At 39.7% G+C, this 14,297-nt stretch overlaps 1 protein-coding gene across 1 annotated transcript in view; it reads left to right on the top strand.

The window, feature by feature from the left end:
• Window positions 1–3,331: 3,331 nt before the first annotated feature.
• Window positions 3,332–14,297, top strand: part of LOC118845825 — an 85,294-nt gene continuing 74,328 nt past the window's right edge. The window contains exon 1 of the mRNA XM_036753866.1: window positions 3,332–3,554. Within this exon, the coding sequence (XP_036609761.1) occupies window positions 3,455–3,554 (100 nt within the window). The 5' untranslated portion in view covers window positions 3,332–3,454. The remainder of the gene's footprint in view (window positions 3,555–14,297) is intronic.

Below are 14,297 nucleotides of genomic sequence, written 5' to 3' on the forward strand. Positions count from 1 at the left end.
TCTTGGAGAGGAGTGGGCAAGATTCCAGAGATATTTCTCCCTGCCTCTTTGTGAGCTGCATTTAGATAGCCTACATGGACACATGCATAACCTACACAAGCAACTCACAAACCCTATATAACATTTTGATAAAATAGATTTCTTTTATAATCTCTTGTATTTTATTTTATTCATTTAAACAAGTTATTCTGAGAAAGGGAATATAGACTATTACACATAAAAAAAATAAAACACTAAAAACCCTTAGGTTAGATAGATGCTATTCAGTTATAAATTCTATAATCTATGAATGAGTCATTTTCAGCTATTAACACCTATTGTGAATTCATTTATCAGATTCAGTCTCATTGCTTGGCAAGGCTCCAGGCCACATGGGTCAGGAGCCTGTGGTCTCTAGGCCACACATAACCTTCTAGGTCCTTGGGCGCAGACTTTTGACTGAGTCCAAGTTTTACAGAACAAATCCTTTTATTAAGGGGATTTGTTCTGTGAAGTTTGGATTCAGTCAAAAGGCTGCACTTGAGGACCTAAAGGGTCACATGTGGCCTCAAGGGCACAGGTTCCCCACCCCTGATCTGGGGGAATGAGAAATAGGACAGGTAAATTTCGATGGAGGGAAAGGAAAGTGATGAAAGTGAGGGTGAAGGGAGGTGAGAAAACCACTTAAAGCAAAACTTTACCTGCTGCCTGCAGCAGGTCACCCTTGGCCTCAGTGTAAGAACATTGATATTTGTACTTTAGCAGTAAGGAAGAAACAAGACTGAGCTGTGTTTTTCGTAAGGTCAGAGGAAGATAAGTGAAAGGATGGAATTGAGTAGGAAATCAACACCAAACAGAAACAGCATCAGAAGAAGCCAAGACCCTAAGAGGGGGTTTCAGCTGACATGGAATATAAATCTTGAGTTGCCCCCCAAAATTCTGGGAAGACACTTGCTGTAGTATGGCTTTTGGTCGGTAATAAACCAGAGGGCAGCAGTGATTTCATGCTGACTCCATGCATTAATGGTGATCTTAAGAAAACAAAAATGATATAGCAGGCTCATCACAAGCTTACTTAGTTATTCAAACCCCAGCTCTAGTCAAGGATTGAAAAGCTAACAAGCTGAGCTTAAATCAATGTCATATTAATCAGAGAAGCCAAAAAGCCCTTTGGCTTGGACACATGTTTTTAAAGGCACAGTTTTATAGAATGAGGCTTTGGGAGGGAGGGAGGAGAGTTTAGTTATCTGTAGCATGTCATAAATAAAATCCCTTTCCTTTCTAATATCACCCACAGACTCTTGCCAATGATGGATTTCTCCTCCTTTGTTTCTCATGGTGTTAAAATGAAAATGCTATCTGCTTTCTTCTGCCAGAGCCCCCAGCTCTGTACTGAGGACCACGATTGTCACTTTGGTTTTTCATCATCCGTTTAAAGCCAGTTAGTGGGCACCAGCATTGCTGGAGGAGAGGCCTTAGCCAGGAGTCGAGAGAACATTCATGGAGAAGGATGCCAGTGCAACAGACCCCTCAAAAATCCCCACAACTCAGCTCTACTCAAGTTTGTTTTCTACCCCCTCTAAGACTGATTGGTTTGGAGTACCAGACTGCCACAGGAAATCATTTTACTTACTCTGTACTCCTCCATCATTGGCAGACTTTATCTCTACCTTAAGAGCAGAATGGCCTTCAGCCAATTCCCTGAATGGTGTCCTGCGAGGAAACTCCACACACCTTTGGACTCATGAGTCTCGACTCTTTCTTGCAAAGAGGGTCTTCCTCTTATAAAGCAGGAAAACACTATTTACAGTGACTACGATGATGACAAGTGCACTGTGGAAAAGACAATAGTAACAGAAATTAAAACTGAACACTGTCTAATAATATTGACCAAGCCTGACCCCAAAGAAGAGACAAGGCAATGTATTTCCCTCTCTTTGCTAGAGATATGGGGGACTATGTTGGTAAAGGGGAACAGAGGAAATGTTGCATATACTCTCACCCGATATATTTGCTAGTTTTTCTTCTTTTCTTTTTCTTTTTTGTTCTTTGTTTTGGAGAACGGCCTTCTGAGTGGCAGAGACAAGGAGGGCTGTATTTGGAGATAAAGGAGCTGAAAAAGCTGATGGCATCAATAAAAACTAATCATTTAATCAGTCTTCAAGCATTTAGTAAATGCCAACTTGGCACCAGGCATTATGTTAGATGGGGGAGGGGGTGGTCGAAGACAAAAATGAAATTGTCCCTGACCCAGAGGGGCTTATATTCTACTGGGGGAGATGACAAACATATAAATAAGTCCCATATACACAAACAATATGCAAAATAAATGCAAGATAATTTGGGGAGAGAGGATCCTATCATCTGGGTGATCAGGAATGGCTTAATGGAGAAAGGGGTACAGAAGCAGACTTTTGAAGGGAATTAGGGATTCTAAGAGTATCAGGTGGGAAGATAATGTTTTCCAGGAATGGGATTCATGGTCAAAAACACAGAGATAGGAGATAGAATATCATATAGGTCAAATAGTTTGACTAGACCATAGAGTCCCTGACAGGGAATAATGTATAATAAAACTGGAAAGGGGGGTTGGAGTCAGGTTTTGAAGGCCTTTAAAAGCCAGGCAGAGAAGCTTTTATTTCTCAGAAGCCACAGGGAACCACTAGAGTTTACTTAATGAAAGAGAGACAGGGTCAGGCTTGTATTTTGGGAAAGTAATTTTGGCAGCAGAGTGTGTAGGATGGATTGATGGAAAGAGAATCAAGACCGAAAGACAATTAGGAGTCTCCCAATAGTCCAGGAGACAGGTAATGAAGGTCTGTCCTAGGGTGGTAGTTGAACGAGTAGAGAAGGGACCAGATAGCAGAGGTGTTATAGAGGTAGAAATGACAATGAAAAGAAATATTTCTTAAAAGAAAGAAGAGTGTCTTCCTGAGTGAGGTAAATCACTCAAAAAGCTCCCCTATCCCCGGTATATTTTCATATCCAACCAGAAAATATAAAATCTTCCTCCCTTCTTAGAGTTGCCACTACATCTGTCAAAATGAAAAGTAAATTTCTAAAAATATAAATGGAGAATGGGGCAAGCAGAATAATAATAATCCCTAAAGTACCTGATTTGCCAAATGCGCGCGCGCGCGCGCGTGTGTGTGTGTGTGTGTGTGTGTGAGATGTTCCCTTTTCCTCTTCCTCTAGAATTGGCAAGGACTAAGAAGTGAAGAATTTGGAGGTTTACAGGACTTTGTGGGAGAGTTAGAAGTCAAAATCTTCCTAAGATGTTTGCCTCCTTTGCCACCTGGAAAGTTCTATGCATCTCACTTCCTGACCTGTGACATAACAAAGCTCTCTGCTCATTCCATGGTGAAGCGGTATCCTGGACACCAAGGTCAAGGGGGGGCTGAAGGAATTTCAGGAAGAGGGGCTTCTTCCAGGTGAAAAATGCAAGACCTTCCCGCTGCTGTCGCCTGTGCTGAACATGACAGGGGTTAGAGCAAACGTGACTCCTGTCTCCTTCTTCGTCCTTCTTCTTCACTCTTGGGGAGATACAAAGCCCCAGGTGCTCATCAATGACCCAGGTACAGTCAGAAGGTTCAGCGTTAAAACAGACAGAAAATTGTTTTATCCTTTCATAGAATTAATTGTAGTCAGACTTCAAGCAAGAAAAAAATTGTCTCCCCATTCTGTTTTCTGGTCGACACATAGATGAGAGAGAGAGAAAGAGACAAAGAGAGAGACAGAGAGACAGAGACAGAGGCACACAGAGAGAGACAGAGAGACAGAGACAGAGAAGCAGAGAGACAGACAGAGACAACAGAGAGACAGAGAGAGAGAGAGAGATACATAGATGTAGTATATGTGTAAATACACATGTGTCTGAGTCTATTTGTCTGATTATACCTCCTTTTCCCTCCCTCTCTTCCTCCGGGAGGCATTTGAGGAGAAGAATAGGAAGTAATAGCAGGCTGATTTCTCCCAAAGTTCATGATGGAGTTCAGAGCTTCATCCTGCTCTCCTTAGTGATACGCATTTGAGTTAACTTTAACTATGGGAAGAACTGTTTTTATACTTACTCCTAGAAGGGCAGTAGCAGGTCAATGGAAAGACCACCAGTTTGAAAGCCAAGAGTGAGAACCCAAGGTTAAGTGCTAGTCCTGGCACAATCACTAAATCACAATCTGTGTAGCCTTAGGCAAAACATATAACCTCCCTGGTACTTAGTTAACTCATCTCTTGGCTCCAAAATGTACAACTGATTCCAAAGGGTGGATGTTACAGTGAGGCAGATATACAGGAAAAGCTTCCTAATAATGGGAACTGTTCAAAATTGAAGTAGCAAAACTTATTCCTTCCTATCAGTATCCATCATAAATAGATCTAGATCTAGAAGGAACTTTGGAGGTCAACTGGTCCAGCACTTTCATTTTATAAATGAGGATTCTGAAGCCCAAAGAAATGAAGTGACTTGGCCAAGGTCATACACCTCGCTAGTAGTGGAGTCAGGATTTCAGTGCACCGACTCTGACTCCAAATCTAGCATTCTTACCCTGTTTTCAGGGTCCAAATCAAGGCTAGATGCCCACTTTTAGGGATATTGGAAAAGAGTTCATGGACTGGGTATGAGTTTATGCATCTGAGGTCTCTTCCAGCTCTGAGACAATACAGGATCTCCAAGTTTGCTTTCAGCTCTAAAATTGTATAAAGTAAGCACATTTGGGAGAGGTGAATTGTTTGTCCATTTTTCCATGGCTACTAAAAGTGTAGGTTTGCTTTTCTAAGGAAGTTTTCTCTCTTTTCTATTTTCATAACATTCTTGAGCCATAGAAGCTACTGTCTGAAGCCCAGCTAACTATTGATCTTACAACTTCATCTGCCCGTGATTCTTATCCACAAAACAGAACCCCAATTGAAGCAAAGAGATAATTCAGGAAATTATGATCTATTCCCTCCTCCCCTGAATATTAGCTAAATAAAAATTACAGAAGGAAGTAGGAACACCTTTCCTTTTGGACACAGACGATCCACAGATACTGAGTGAGGCTTTTGTTTCAGCACTCGCCCAGGGATACGTGGCATTGTTTTTCACATGGTAAAGATGAGGTGACAAGGGGAAAAGGGGAAAGTGTCTACACTCGACAATGCACTCTTGGAAACCATACGGCTATTATAAAACATAAATATTTTACTGCATGCGCTTACTGGCTGACTTGCACAATGCTTCCATTATAATTATGGGACAGACATGAAATGAAAAGAATATTTTTAACAAAGTGCTTGCCGATGATGCAGCTGTATCCATTCTTAATCATTCATTAATGTCTCATCAAAAGAGTACTGTACTTTCTGTTTGTTTCATTTACCAAAGGTCAGCATACTTGGAAGCAATTGTCATACACCATTACAGACCTTTTTACATATTTTCCCTGTATTGTTCTAAGCCATCATGTGCGCAAATGAGTCAATTGGTATGCAGATTGTCTGTCATTAAAACCATTTGAAAATCAGCTTTGTCACTGGTTTACTGTTGGAACTTGAGATTCTGGGAATACACGTCTTGAATATACTGTGAAGCTCAGAGCAGGTAGGTGTCTGAGCCCTATGGAAGACTTGCTTTGTGCCTTATGAAGCAGCTCTTTTGAGGTCTACTTGCTTTGACTCGGTACAAAATACAAAGGCTGGTCTTCACTTTGATGTATCGAAAATACAGTGGTATGGATCGAATATTCAGGAGTGCAAGAACCTGTATTCTCTGCTGTTAAATTGCTGTGTGGCCTAAAACAAGTCACTTCATTTCTGTGGGACTCAGTTTACTTGTCTATAAAATGAAGGGGTTGCTTTAAGGTTATTATGTCATTATGTGATTCTATGATATTCTCCTACTATTTAATCCCAGGCCCAGATAAATATTTGTGAGAGAGTTAGGACTCTCTCTCCCTTCTTTGGAGGGCTTGGGGCACTATGGGTGCTGTATCTTGCAAAAAAAAAAATATCAGACATAATTTGTGGGTTGATTGGTTTTATAGAATTTTTTAAAAATCTGTTTTAATCTTTGTCAAAAGGCATAGTGTGCTGGGTATAGAAGCACATACATTCAGAAATTAAGGTGATATAAATACTTATAATCTCAGTAGTATACATGAAAAAAAGTAAGATTCAGGACCCCACTGCCATACATTCAATGAAGTTGTAAGATACACATACTGATGAACTAATTAGACAGTATGTCTTTTCTCTGTATTTCACAGTTTGGGCTAGTTTCATTTTTTATCCATTTTGTTTTCCCAGTGTGGATTGTTAGAACAATCTCTCTCACATTTCTATGAATTTCACTTGGGGCTTTGCATTTAGAAACTTAACACTTAGGAAACTACATATTAACATTATCTATGTTTTATTGTATTTTTATTTTGTTAAATATGTCTTAATTACATTTTTATGTGGTTTGGGCTGCATTTTGGATTGCTGTGGGCTATTGGCAGTTGATGGGCTATGTGTTTGACATCTCTAATATAGACCATTCTCAGAAAATATTTGTAGTTGAGGAAACTGAGGCAGAGAGAAATGAAGTGACTTGCTCAGCGTCACTTGGAAGTTTCTGAGGTAGGATTTGAATTCAGGTCTTAGTGACTCTACTAGGGCGTAGTGTTCTCTCCACTACACCACCTAGTTGTCTGATTGTCTAAGCCAGCTGTTCTTCCCAACTTTGTTTAATTTAGTGTTTGTTTAATCTGGGTTAATTCTTTTTTTATGTAGCACATGGGTCAACTCACTGGTAAAAGTTCAAATATGCTGGCTCCATTGTCACTGGAATTATTTTTTTCTAGAAAGTCATCTAGAAAGTATACAGTGCTAGATGTGGAGTCAGGAAGACCTACATCCAAATCCTCATTTGGATACTTACTAGCTATGTGACAATGGGTGAAATTATTTCCTTTCTCTGAGCCTCAACTTTTTCATCTGTAAAACTGTCTTAATAATATTTACCTAGCCTACATGGTTGTTGTGAGGCTCAAATGAGGTTTTTACATTTATACAAAATGTGAAGCATTTTGAAAATCATAAAGTGCAATATAAATATTAATTACAATTTTTATTTAATGATACATAGTAGCTACAAGACTCTGGCAAGTCACTTGATCTCTCAGTACTCTAAGAAATTCTTTAAAGCTATAAATTTTAAATAAGGTAAGATCTGCATTGGTAGAAAAAAAAGGAAGTTCTCTAGAACATTGGAATCATAGGCCGAGTCTCTATCCTACCCCCATTCTTATTACTTTTCTAAAACCTTTCTATAGAGTCTTTTCTATTTTTTAAGTATTTATGTACTACTCCTGGTTTCATCTTTAGGCTGAATTTTCTTAGTCGACCCTTTCCCCAAGCTTTCTGCAAACCCATTTTTCTTAATACTGCTTCTCACTGTTGTATGGTAAAACATAATCTTCTACTATCTTCATTTGTAAGAGTTTACAAAGGCACTTTCTTTAAGAGCACATCTGATATTGCTTTTGGTCGTTGTATCACTCTGCTTTGTAAAGAGATCAGGTGTTTGCTAGTCAATGTGACTTCTAGTCTCTTCTGATCTCCTTGTTGTGGTGATTGGTTTATGTATGTTAAACTTCCTTAAGAAATGGTAATAGTCAAAATAAGATATACAGGTAATGAGGTATAGAAATCTATCTTGCCCTACAAGAAAGTAAGGTGGAAGAGGATGGGAGGTAGGGTGTTGATAGAAGGGAGGGCAGATGGGGGAAGGGGTAAAATGCATGCCATCTTGGGATGGGAGGTAGGGGAGAGATGGAGAGAAAATTTGAAACTCAAAATCTTGTGGAAATGAATGTTGAAAACTAAAAATAAATAAACTATTTTTAAAAAAAGAAATGGTAATAGTCTTCCATGAGATATGTTCTTTTATCCATTTCCCATTCTGTGGTATCAATGGGTTGTTTAAATAGGTCAAGTCTGGAGTTACCTCAATTGTATGTCATCTCCACTTTATTCCTCTATTTTGATATTGATTTTGAACTGTAACAAGTTAACAGTGTACAGAAATCTAATTTGAAAATTATTCTCATAATTAATCCTCCATTTCCTATATATTAAAATATAAATTAATTTTATGGTGTTATTTGATTTTTTTTGCATTCTCCCCTCTTTCTGATATCTTGAGAATAATGTTCTCAGTGCCTTAAAATTGCCTTACCTCTAATGCAAAGGGAGAAGGAAAAGAAGAAGAAAACATTTATTATCTATTATGTTCCAGGCTAGTGTCTCCTGACAGTCTTCTCTAATAAGCTATAAACCTAGGACTTTTGAATAATCTACAGGCCATCACTTGATCTCCCTTATTTCTTAATACTGAACCATGTTTTCCAATATATTTTTCACTGTCCTCCCTATGCCCACCTTCACATAGATATCACCACTAAAGTATGTGTTGGTTTCATTAGGAGTATTTTATCAAGTTCTACATAGAATTTCTTTGCCACTTTGTCCTCTATAAAGACGCTGTTGCATGAGCAACAATTATCTTCATGGGTTTCTTCTGTTTATTTTTATCATGACCCCTGCAGAGGAAGGTGAAGAATTTTGCCTTGAAATGACAGTTCTTTTTTCTCCAGAAGAGTAATGAAATGAATCCCACTAAACCCTTTATTTGCTTCTATGTGAATCAATAAGTCATTCTTCCATTTCCCTATAATTTTTTGGTTTTCTGGTTTCATTTGGGGTGACCATATCAAGACTGAGATAAATTCAAGGTTTGCCTGTGAGAGCCATTGTCAAATGTTCATTGTGAGCATTTACACCTCAAAAATGGTATTAGTTACAAATCAGAGCTTGGATTTATTGTTGTGTTGATTGTCTAGACTTAATAAAGTGTTAATAATGCAGATTAAACATGTAAGTGTGTATACATACTCCTTCCTGCCCCTCCCAGTCCGGTTGTTAAATATTTATCAACATACTCCTAGATTGGATTCAATTCCTCTCATAGTGTGATGACCAATTCACTGGAACAAGATTTTGCATTTAAAGAGTACTAACAGTGGAGTTAAGGTTTATAGAAGATTTTAAAATGAGCTTCTTGGCACCTCCTACTTCTGGTCTCTCTTCTACTACTTTGCCACCACCACTGCAGAAGCAGAAGGGATCATTGCACAGGACTGAGGACCACTTTGTTTTATACTTGGTTTTATGGTTTACCACGAGCAGAGCATTTCATCGCCAAGTGGCCAGAAAGGAGCCTTTCCATATTTAGCTAAACTGGTCCCCAGAAAGCAGACCGAGTATGTCACCAGGACTGTAGTGGTAGAATTTCCTAGACTTTGCATTCAATTTATCAGTTGGTCAATCAATGAACTTTTATTGATTATCGGCTATGGGCCAGGCACTGTGCTAAGTGCTGGGGATACAAAAAGGGGCAAAAGACAGTTCTTACCCTCAAGGAACTTACAGATTATAACCTTTAAGAATCAATGTCCTCATGGTGCCATGATGGGGACTGAGAGCAGTATTTTATGACTAGTTAAATATGCCTATAAAATTATAATTCTCTCTATGTCATTAAATGTAGTATGGTGTAGAGGTTAGTATATTAGATTTAGAGTTGGGGGACCTGCATTCCAGCTTCTAAAACTTACTAGTTGTGTAACCCTGGACAAGTCACTAATTTCTGTGTGCCTTAAGTCAAAGATGCATTGTGTTCTGCTTGAGGCAAGGGAATTTCTGTGCTAGGAGTTGGCTATGTTGACAAAAATCAGATCCCTTTTATATGTCTCATTAACATCTAAGGTATGCTCATCAATACCAGTGAAGGTAGTGGTCCCCCCAAAAAGTAAACAAACTGGAAATCAGAAGGCTATGCATTCCTGTCGCTGTCCATAGCAGACATGCTACTATTTGCCTGTGCACTGCCATCATGGGAGCTGAACCAACCATTCCTTTCTTCCTTCTTTTGGGGGAGGCTTCAATAAGTAACGATCACCACTTGCTTTAAGTCTCTTGAAATGTGGAAACCTGAACTCCATTAATATTTCAATAAAGCTAGTTTCCACTTTTCAGAATTAGAGCAGCACATTTCTGAAGCTTTCCCAATTCATCCATTTAGACATTGTTGATAAGGGAGGTGAAAGCATCGGTTTTTACAGTTGATTATATGTTCCTCTTCCTTTGCCTTCCTAAAATGAAGAAAAAACATCTGCGGGCACCGTGTGTTGAGCTGCACTGGTGAATGTGATAGCCTTGTCAAAGGTACTGTGCAAGATAGAATTCATTTTTATTGTAATATGCCATTTACTCTTAAAGAAGCCAAGTGTAAATTCAGTGAGCAATGAACTTTGAGAATATCGGGTTTTTTCCAGGTTCAGATACTGAATTTCCATCCCTTTCAGAAAGTCACAGCAGATCAATGGCTGAAACACTTTGTAAGCAAAAGTCTCATAACATGCTGTTAAGTATTACTGTTCCCATGTTATAGATGGGGAAACTGAGAATCAAGGAGGTTCCAGACTATATTACTAATAAGTTCATCCAATAATCCTCCAGGGAAGAATAGTAACATAAGAGGAGGATAACATTTTGTAAAGAGAGCAAGGTAAGGTTTGTTTTTGCAGAATGTTTGTGATGGTCTACCATTGTTTCAAGATGACTTGTAATCCACATGCCTTGTGACTTTGGCTTTCAAATAGTCTGACATTTAATTCTGTTTCCCCTTTCCTGATAGAATACTCATTGTCTCAATTGTCCCTTTGCTGGACACTTAGACCTTATGGGGAAAGAAAGTTTTATTTTGTTGCTAAAGGTGAGTCTGTGCGCAAAAGATTCAGGCAACACTTCTCTCTACATTTTAGAAGAAAACCAAACTCAGGTTATCCCACACATTTCATCAAAGGATCCTTGGTAGATAAGGACATCTGGGATGAAGAATAAAATGGAAGAGATCTCTAGGAGGGATATGGGAGATTTGATGGGGCTTGGGGATACTGACATAGATAGTAGAATCGACATTGGGAAAGCCCCCAGCAGGGGTGGAGGGGTGAAACAATTTTTCATCCCTCCTTCCTAGCTTTCCTCCTTGCTGCTGGCTCATCCTGCCATTGTCCATTCTATCCTGAATGGATAGAGCCATGAAGTTTGATGAAAAATGGTGATGGGGTGTGAGAGGGGAAGGGAGAGAGATCTCAGGTTGGAGGCAATAGAATGGACAGCAAACACAGAAGACAAATCTAAGGGACAGCAATGAGGATGGATGAGGAGTTCTTGTGGCTTCCAGTTATTTCCATGTATCTTTTTTGTATATAAAATGACAACCCCGAGTCCCTCATATATACATCAAAGACTATTTGCCTGTGCACTGCCATCATGGGAGCTGAACCAACCAAAAGACAGTTCTTACCTTTAACATGCTGTTAAGTATTACTGTTCCCATGTTATAGATGGGGAAACTGAGAATCAAGGAGGTTCACTGGCTTACCCATGGTTGCATTGCTGGTAAATGCTGAGAGTGGATTCATTTAGGCCTCTCCTGCACTCTTTCCACTAGTGTGGAAAGAAATCTCACAACATATCTTGGGGTTTACCGGCTAGATTTCTTCTTAAGGATCACTCCTAAAATCTAAGTCACTCTGGATCTCATTGATTGGCCAACAATAGGTCCAAGGCCCCACTTGGTCATTGTTTGGGCCCAGATTGGCTCAGAGTGAAATTAAATAGTAATTGTTTCTATTTTGGCCAGAAATCCTGAGGTCTTCTCCTCCTACTTTGATTTTTTTTTTGACTAGGTAAAAGAGGCCATTCTCTGCTTCATTTGTTACCTAACTTTAGTCGCTGAATGGACAGTGCCTCGGTCAAACTGAGACCTGTTAAAGACCTTAGCTTAAAAAGGTCAAGATATCCCACTGCCTCCTGGGCCATCTCCAGTCATCCTGATCGACATCTCAGCACTGCATCCAGATGGTTCTGGAGGAGAAGGTGAGGCTGGTGCCTTTGCACAGCCCTGCCTCACTTAAATCCAATTCACTTGTTATGGCATCACCTCCGTAATGTCATGGTCCTCTTCAAGAATGAAGGGCGAGCAACAACAAGAAAGGACTTTTCTTTGAAGCCATTGTTTTCAAAATCTGCTACCGATACATTCACAGGATCTCATGGGTGAAAAGGACATTAGAGATAATTACATTCCAAACCCTTCAGTTTATAAATATAGTACTTTAAGCTCTGCAAAATGTTTTTAGTATTGTCTCATATTCTCCTCCCAGCTCTGGGTTCCTGGGTTAAAAATGTGGAACCTGGGACATGTGGAGTTTAAGCAAATTGGCCAGGGTCATGCAATTAATACATTTCTGAGATGTAATTTGAACTCAGATCTTCCTCTCTCTAGGTCCAACATTCTATCCACTAAAAATGAGGCCCAGAGAAATAATGCAACTTGACCATGAATGCACAGGTAGTAGCATAAAAACCTAGGTCTTATGACTCCCAATCCAATACTGGCGTCTCTGTTAGACTGGCCCAAATCCCTAAATGGTGTCTCCTTCTCACTGGTACTTTCCAGGAAGACCTAGGTTGAATTCATCCTTAACAGGTCCCTGTGGGTTTGAAAGTTTGATAAAAGTGACTATCAGACCTGTAACTAGGGATTAGATGACTGGGCATGGAGTATACCTTTAAGCCCTGTTACTGGGGAGGCTGAGACTAGAGGACAACCGGAGCTCAGGAGTTGCAAGCTGCACAGGGCAAAACTGTGACTGGGTATTTACACATAGTCTGACACCACTTTGGGAAGCCCCTGAGTGCCAGGGGCCACCAGGATGCCTAAAAAGACACAAACTAACCCAGGTCAGAAGTGGAGCAGGTCAAAGTTTCCATGCCCATCAGTAGTGGGATGAGGTCTATGAGTGGCCAGAGTGAAACCAAGATATCCATTCTCAAAAATAAGTAACTAGGCTGGAGTGACTAAAGCTGTGGACTAGGACACCATAGAGGGAAAAGGGAAAAGATATGCCTTCTATCTATGATGGTCTGTCAACCCACTATTCTTGTATTTCATGGTCTTCTGCCATACCATGGTCCACTGTTCTGATAGCCCCCAGGTCACCATCTCCCAAAGGAGCCTCCCTTTTCCAAATGCCACACAGTCACGAGTGTCCCTGAAGGGGACATTTCAAAGTTTAGTTGACTTTGGTTGATATTCTGCTTCTGAGACTAAAGTCAGTCAGTCAGTCAATAAATATTTATTAAATGCCTCCTTTGTGCCTCAAACAAAGAAAGGTAAAAGGTAGTCCTTGCTCTCAAGAAGCTTACAGTCTAATAGGGGAGACAACATACAAACAACTATGTATAAATGAGTTATATTCTGGATAAATTAGGAATAATCAAGACAGGGAAGGTGCTGGAATTAAGGAGGACCGGGAAAGGCTTCCCATAGACATGAGGAAGCCTGAGAAGCCAGGAGGCAGAAAAGAGGAGGAAGAGCATTCCAGGCATGGGACACAAGCCAGTGAAAATGCCCTGACTTGGGACATTTGACAGTGTCTCTTTTTAGATAGTGCTGCTTTGCTCAGTGTGGCTGGATTGCCCTCATAGTTAGAAGGGTTAGGGCCGGGACGCATTTAGGGTTAGGGTTAGGGTTAGGTTAGCTGGCTTATGGGACTACTACTATCCTTTGTGTAAAATTCCTGTCTCACTTCCTTGAGAGGTCTATACACATGAGTTCTGAGCCTAGTTCTTTTACCTACTACCTGTATAACCTTGGGAAGACATTTAGAGAAAAGACCTTGTCTCATTTATTTTTATAAACCCTTTCCCCACTTCACAGCACTCACATGAACGGAGCAGACATTCAACAAATACGTATATTAGATGGAATTGTATATGAGTCTTTATCTAAAAAAAAGGAATAATATTAAATTTCTGGTCTAAATGCACACTTGTTATGAGTAGTGTGTGAAATAATGTTATGCATTATTTATTAAGCCTTATCTGTTCTTAATAAATATTTGTTGTATTATCTTAGAGAGGCAACCTATAAAGTTAAAATATAAAGAGCTTATAAAGAGCTGAATTCAGAGCCAGAAAAACCTGGGTTCCAGTTAAGTCTTTCTAACGCATATTGACTCTAGACCAAAGAAGTCAAATTCACAGCCCTCAGGCTGCATGCTTCAGCAAAACTCCCCAAACCAGATTAAAATGCAATGGGAAGCATTAAACAAATTAAATAAAATATAGCACAACATAGATAATGTTAATGTGCAGTTTTCTAAGTCGTTCCAAAGCTAGGTGGTGTGGTATATAGAGCCTGGAATCTGGACTTGGACCCTGAGTAG

The sequence above is a fragment of the Trichosurus vulpecula genome, chromosome 4, assembly GCF_011100635.1.
Source record: "Trichosurus vulpecula isolate mTriVul1 chromosome 4, mTriVul1.pri, whole genome shotgun sequence".
Classification (NCBI taxonomy): Eukaryota; Metazoa; Chordata; class Mammalia; order Diprotodontia; family Phalangeridae; genus Trichosurus; species Trichosurus vulpecula.